Genomic DNA, 7500 nt, shown 5'->3' with positions numbered 1-7500 from the left:
TCGTTTTTCGAAAGTGAATGAAGAAAAATCAGCATTGCTAAAGGCAGTTTGAACCGCTCTTGGTTTCAATTCAAGCCAGCATACCTCTTTCAAAGTCAAGAAAATGTTCTTTTCCGACAACCGAAACACATTCGATTTACAAGAGTCAAATTAAGTACAAAACACAATATACCAACCAGGGCTACACAATGGCAGTTTCTCCTTTGATACCGAATAATGTGAGTACGACATAATTTCAATTTGGAAATGAGATTTTTTACGCTGTTGTTGCTAAATATTCAGCACATTTGTTTGCTTTCACTTAAACATACTTCTAAAGAAACAAATTTCTTCATTTCGGCAAACTTAAGTGTACCTAATCTCAAATATTCTTCTTTACTCAGCCAAATCTTTCCAACTTCTTAACGCATATTACACAATTTCCCTCCAATTTTCACTTTTTGTGTGTCAAAAGTTACGTAAGTAAACAATAATAGCTGTAATTTTGTCCCACGACGGAGCTGATAGAGGTACGGGTCTAGTCTGTATTTGATGTCTCCAACTGCTTTGCAACGTAAAAAGCGGTCAAAAAAAATGCAATTTCTGCCACGTGAAACTGGCTGAAATGAATATTTAGCCGCCACGGAGCAAAGGACTGGGGTGTGTGATGATGCTTTGCTGGTAATGCATATCAAGAGGCTGACTGTTGGTACTTTGGATTAGTTCTAGGTCAGCGTTGCCTAACTTCCTTTCGTTTTTGTTTGTTTTCTTTCATCTATATAGATATCTTAAAACCCCAAAGGTAGCGCCACAGCCTCGGTTGGGGGTACAAGGACTCCGTTTTTTCCATCCAGCGTGGTTAAGGACGTTCGCGCCAAAATCTTCCTACGGTGAGATTTTCTTCATTTCTCGCCTAGAGTTAGGTTATAAAGTACTTACTCCAACAATGAAAAAAAAAAAAGGGGGGTCACCGACTTTGGTTCGGAGGAAATGGCAGTGGGAAAGTGCCTTAATTTCGAGAAATCGGTCATAATAGCGAGATGTAGGCTCATTCTGCTCATCCATCGAAAATCGTAAAAATAAACTGTTGGAGTGAAAGTTTCCGTGCATAGGTTTTTAGGAGTGAGATTTTTAGATAATTGTATGCCGCTAGGGATGTGGTAAACAGTAGAGTTCATCCTCGACGAGCGTTTTCATAAGCTCTATCCGTTGCAACCTCTACCGGAATTCGATGGCACGAGGAAAGAAAATGTTAAAAAAGATAACTTCTTACGGTGAGAATTTTTTCATTTCATCATATTTTGTAGATAGTAAGTAAAGTAAGTGATTCATGATTAAAAAAATAGGGGTCACCGATGATCTGAACGAGTAAAATCGATGTGATTTTGCAAAGCTCTTGGAAAAGTTCGTTTGTCACGCTTTTGCGTGACCTGTCGGGCAAGGACTGGAACCCAAGAGAGGATCGATCGTTGAAGAGATGAAAGGTTTTCACCGAAAAAAAAACCTTTCTCGAGCATAGCAACGAAGTTTTAAGCAGGGGTCATCTTCATTTGGTTGGTGTTTTGTATAATATCTCTCCATTGCCGTCATGCTTATCCTCTGGAGTGTGTTTTTTTGTGAAATTCAATCGCTGATTGTTTCCACGCAGGTCCGCACTATTCAAGCGGTCGAGGACGAAAATTCTGCTCAATTTTCACGAAAGTAAAGGAAAAGAACTTTAAAAACATGCATTCACTTTGAACTTAAGTTCGTAGGGTAATAAAAACATTAAAAAGAAACAGCCCCATTAAATTTACGCAACGGTTCGTCCTCGAGTTTTCCAAACTTTCAGCCACTAGTCTACTCGATCAGCTACCTTTTCCAGAGCTTTTCCATCCTCCCGCTCACTTCTCTGTGAAGTTTCATGATGATTCGGAAATAAATGCACCATTCTTTTGCCGGCCTGTAATTTTTTCCTCGGCGTTTTTGTCGCCGTGTTATTTTAACTGATGCTTGAAAAATTTGTATGAAAGTCAAGTCGACCAGTGCACGACTGATAAAACCTCGCGAATATCAGTCGTGCAGTAGTCTACTTGACTTTCATAAATATTTTTAATCAATTTTGACTGATCACGATCTTCTCTGATCCAACGCTGTGCAAAACTTATCGTGCACGGTTTTTGCAAAGGTTTTAAAACCTGAACTTCACTAATGCTCGAAGTAATGCGTGACATATTACAGTCGCGTTACCTGCGCAGTAACGTTGCGCACAAACAATTAGCGCGAACGTCCTTAAGTAGGGTTTATACGTGGTGCATAAGGGGTAGACTGTAGCTTTGTGAGTATTTATCAATAGAGTTGGGCAGGATGACCCACATGCCGTTGTTGTTGTAGGTAAAATCTTGAAAGCGAAGCAGTTTGTGATATCAAATACAGAATAGACTCATTAATCTGAGCTCGGTCGTGGGTCAAAATGTTTGACACATAAAATGTGAAATTTCGAGGGGAACATGGTAAAATTTAAGCAATAGAGGGCGTTTTCCTTTTTTCCATAGCCTCATCTAAACACGAGGGGGAGTTGCGAGAATTCGAGACAGTTATGCAAACCCGAGACGCAGTCTCCCAAATGCCCAGGACAATATAAGCATTGTGATTTATTTGATGTAGCCAAATCAAGTGATTCACTTATGCTTCATGTATCAGAAGAGAACAAACTGGAAGTGAAAAAAATACACTCAACATATTATCAAATTCAGTGTCAGCTTGCTCTCTTGGTATTTCGTCTTGTTGTAAAAATGTGTTTAAAAGAATTTAATTTTTGTTAATAATATATTATTCTATTAACCATGGCTTCTACTGACATTTTTTTATGAACATTATTACGGTACTAGGGAGCAGAAATAATAGGATCTTGAAACATAACGAGAAAACTACATATTAATGTAAGAAAGCGTTCTCTGGTTAAAAATTTTATATAAAACGTAAGCTTTCGGCTTCCAGACTAAAGCCTTTAAAAACTAAGATGCAAATGCGCGAGATGGAAATATATACAAAATGGAAGTGTGAAAAAATTGTAAAAACGATAAAAGGGAAAAAAATGTTTTTATATAAAATTTTTAACCAGAGAACGCTTTTTTACATAAATATGTCTCCAAAACCTGGTTACTCTTCTATTTTTAAAAGAAAACTACAGATTGTAAAAATTTGATTAGCTGAGTCATGCATTGATATAGGAATAGGTTTGTCGAAAATTCCAAACGGTTTTTGACTCGTCCAATATAACGTTCAACATGAATTCTTTCTGATGCTATTTTTTGATTGATGCATACTTTCATTGGTGAAAATTGCATCTGATCCTCCAAAAAAGAATACTTAACTTCACCCGAAGGGTATCTAACAAATCTCTGATAGCAAATCCTTTGTATACCATCACCTCGTCATCCTTGTCCCAAAACTTGGAATTTAGGAAGCCACATCACCTGCTGACAATCTCTTTACCAGAGACACTTCCCGGAAATAATTCAGACACAAAGGGCAAACTACCAGCAGGTGTGATAGCAACCAGTGCTTTGTAGGTGTTGTGATGCTTGTAGTCTGAGTACAAAGAGAATCGCAGATGTAGGGACTCTGGCGCCTCGACAAACACTTTAGTGCAATCAATTATTCCCCTTGTTTTTGGAAAGGACTGTTTAAACTTTCTGGCATAGACTGATCAACTTCTTCCCTTGAAGGCCAAATTGGCAGAGAACAAAACTGGAGGAACATAAAATTAATCCGACTGCAGACAAGCCTAGATACTGTGCTCTCATCACAATTAAATAGCCAGCCACAGTGAATGTTTGAGTAACCAGTTCTTAACTTCAATTGCACCAAAAAAAAAAAAGATCCTCTCAACACAGAGCTCTTGCCCCTGGCTGTGTCTCCGCACCACTTGCATCTTTCATGATAACATTTTCCTCATTTTCACCTGCTCTCAAAAATGCGTAACAAATTCTAAATCTGTCGAAATTTGGAAACCCAGTATAATGTTACACAGTTTATCTTTATTCCAAATAGTATCAACACTAAACGTGGGCTTTCTCATTTTATCCTCGTAGCTTCTAATTCTTTTTTCAGTTTTTTCGAGTTCAGTTTTCAGTCCTTATGTTTTCGCGCCTAAATGCAGATGTGGAAGCTTTCACTACCAGCAGAGAAGTGTCAAAAAGCGATTTGAGTTGGTGTAAGCAGACCGGAGAACACTCTTTCTTCTCGCCAAACCTTAACCTTTTTGGCTTAAGCTTATCGCATCTAAAGAGTGGTGGTTTTCGCTTCATTCGAGGCGTCGAAAAGTTGTATTTTTATTGGCTTTGAATCCTCCCTTAAATTCCAGCGGGATCCTCCGTAAGTGACAAACTTTCGTGTTTTTGGTAACACGAAAGCCGTCTTTTCCTGTGACATTTCCCATTTTATTGCACCATATCGTTATCCCTGGGTTTTTCAGGGGAACACTGAAGAAATGAAACATGCTTCTCTTGCCGTCAGCAGAGTACAGTAAGGGGCCCAGTTCTCGGCCACTTTTTGTTCAACGTTTATTTTTAGCGCCGCAAATGAATCTGAATAAAAAGCAATTTTTTCCAAAGGTAGCTTTATTCCTTGTCTTTCGTCCTGCCGAGTTTTGAGTTTACAGCTACTATATACTGTGAGCAAATCGAGGTGACACGAAGGTAGGTGAATTTGATTTCCACGAAAACGTGTTTGTTTACGGCTACTCGGATTACATGGTCTAATTCAAGTTTGTATTTTATCCGTATAGGAGGCCCAAATGAGCCAATTCTTGGCCTAATGAACGTAGAGTGATAAAGCTTTCTGTTAAATATAAACTTTTCCTGGCCTATTTTATTCTTTTACCTAAATTCGCCCCTCAATATTTCCTTAGTACTTCTGCGTATTTGCCTATTCTCGGCCACCCTGCTGGCCGTAGACAACACTAAAAAGTGCTCATAGTTTTGTATAGAGGTTTCTTGTCAAATCATTTGTAAAAGTAAAGCTGTAATGGGGTGGCATGTTCCGACAGTAGCTATAAATTAAAATTATGAGTTCTGACTTACCGGACCCCGTTTTGAAATACCCAACTCTTTTTTAGCCTCGCTTGCCAGTGTATTTACGAGAAAAACTAGTGTGCCAAAAACGTCCTTTTCTAACATGAAACAAAGCTCTTTAAGGATACTTTGTGGTCGAAATATCAAACACAAGCCTTATTAGTGACTTAACAACAAAAATTGGTGATAAAGCGTTGTTGTTTATTCGGAGGAATCGAGCGCACTCTTTTGTGGCCGAGAACTGGGCCGGCTGGCCGATAACTGGGCCCACGAACGAAGCCTCCATTTTCGTTATTACTCGGGAGAAAACAGCGTTGAGCAGTCGATAGCTTTACATGTGTAAACTGAATGCTGAAGCTAGTTGTCTTTGAAATTTCAAGTCCTTACGGCTATTCCAAGGTAAGAAATACAAGTTTACGTTTTTTGTGGCCGAGAACTGGGCCTCATACTCTAATAACTGTCTTGGCACTCGTAAAAACTGCATTGAAGTCCGGTTGTGCGACGTTGACTTCGTGGCTTCTTCTTTGTATTGATTATAATGTTTTCTTTGTCGAAGTCATCTGCGAAATAAATCCAAAACAACTTTCAATAACGGGCAACAACCGAAAACAGTACTCACCAATCTCTCAATAATAAGCGCTTGTGGCGTGAACTTAACCTCGCTAGACGTTCAACCTCCATATTTAGGTCGCTGTAATTGACGTTCTCGGCAATGATCACTTCCGATAAAATTTCTCTTTTTTGGAATGCGGTACACCAAAGCCCGTGAAATACAGTTTCCTTGACAATATCATTTACTTTCCACCCTTCACAAATAGATGCAAAGCGTACGAATGCCTTTATCTACCATGTCCTACCATGTTCGACAATGAAATGTCTGCGATCACACCAGCGACTGTTACATCTGTTCAACGTAATAAAGAAAAAGCTGATTTATAAATGAAAAGTGTATATGTTACATACTAACGCACAAAAACACTTATCATAAGTCGTCATTATACTTCATGCAAAGTTTTTTCATACAGACAATCGGCGTCAAAGATGTTGAGACACTCTAATCCTTTAGGGTCTATTTCAGGCTCGGCGTGAAAATGACCCCCTCCCCCTCACCCCCGGGAAAATGTTGTTTTATTTTCTGTTTCGTATGAGCCTTGTCAACAGCGGTACAACATCGATTAGGAGGGGAAGGGGGGGGGGGGGGAGATGGGGGTATCCCGGAAAAGTACTTTTTTGGACTATTTTTCTTTGCAAACAATGGAAGTATCGTTGTTGGTAAACTGTCTCAACTAATTTTGTCGCCGATTGAAGTTGTTAAAAGCAACGTTTGTCTAGACACGAGGAAGATAATTGTTAAAAGACACTCACTCACTTGAGTTTACCGGTGTCTTGTCCACTATTGTCAAATTGCACGACCACGAGTTTCACTCGAAAAAACTCTTTTTTTCCGGCGTAATTTTTCCACCTTCACTTTGTAACGTGGACTGATTGCTCCCAAAAATATATATTAGCTTTTATCCTCCAAAGGAGCGGTAATTAAATTTGCAAGCGGCAGTAAAAAGCGAGTGGAGTCAGGCCTTAATTAGTTATAATTTGCAACAATCATAAGGTCAAGGGTTTGGTTTGTCACAATAAGCCTTTCTTTCGCGCGAGATCGGAAGGGCCTGGCCGCGCTTGGCGCATTCGGTCTATTGTCGCTCCCATTCTAGAACGCGCACGAGACGAAAACAAACAACGTCACAGTTGACGATAAGCACGTGCACGTCACTGGATTTCTCAGTCAGAAATATCGTGTCATTCAAGATGAAGATATGGCCTACAGGCCTCATACTTTGCCTGTCGCTCACTGCGGTTGATTGTCTTTTGATTGAACGGGAAATAGTATCCCTCGAGGCGCCATTTGGAAGGATGCCTATGTCAATAAGACACGTCGAGTTCGTCGGGACCGTAGACAACGGAACGTTGGACTGTTCTGTTCCCGGATTCACTGAATTCAGATGGCAGCTGATAAATAAAGTGAGCGCTGGACCGTATGCCGAGTCGGCAAGCATTGTCTTGGATGGTAAAATCAAGCCACATCAATCTAAAATAAAAATCGGAAAAGGAGGCCTACCAATGGCGACGGAAATGCTAGTTGTATCCTGTGAACTGATGTTAAATGATCGACCAAGATTCCAGTTTATCTGGGTCGTAACACGGCTACATTCACCAGTAGGATACCCCACGGATCCCAGGTTTTGCACTTTTAAGAATCACCGGAGGTCTTTTTATGACTGTGAGCATTTCGAATGGCAGTTCAATACAGACTGTTACCATGGAAAAGGCCAAGACTATAAAGGTTATGCTTACGTCACCAAGGGCAACCCTCCTCTGCGCTGTCAGTATTGGTTCCAGAACTCTCCAAACCCAAGAAGTGATGTGTACGACGTGGGTTTTCGAAAGGAGCACAATTTCTGTAGGAATCCAA

General features: G+C 40.0%; 1 protein-coding gene across 1 annotated transcript in view; it reads left to right on the top strand.

Moving 5' to 3' along the window:
* The first annotated feature begins 6836 nt into the window (after positions 1 to 6836).
* LOC138014087 (uncharacterized) overlaps positions 6837 to 7500 on the top strand; it is a 24425-nt gene continuing 23761 nt past the window's right edge. Inside the window, exon 1 of the mRNA XM_068861114.1 lies at positions 6837 to 7500. This exon is cut by the window's right edge and continues 1035 nt beyond it. Within this exon, the coding sequence (XP_068717215.1) occupies positions 6837 to 7500 (664 nt within the window).

This window comes from Montipora capricornis, chromosome 8 (assembly GCF_036669925.1).
Source record: "Montipora capricornis isolate CH-2021 chromosome 8, ASM3666992v2, whole genome shotgun sequence".
Lineage (NCBI taxonomy): Eukaryota > Metazoa > Cnidaria > Anthozoa > Scleractinia > Acroporidae > Montipora > Montipora capricornis.
This window is presented reverse-complemented; position numbering and strand designations above follow the sequence as displayed.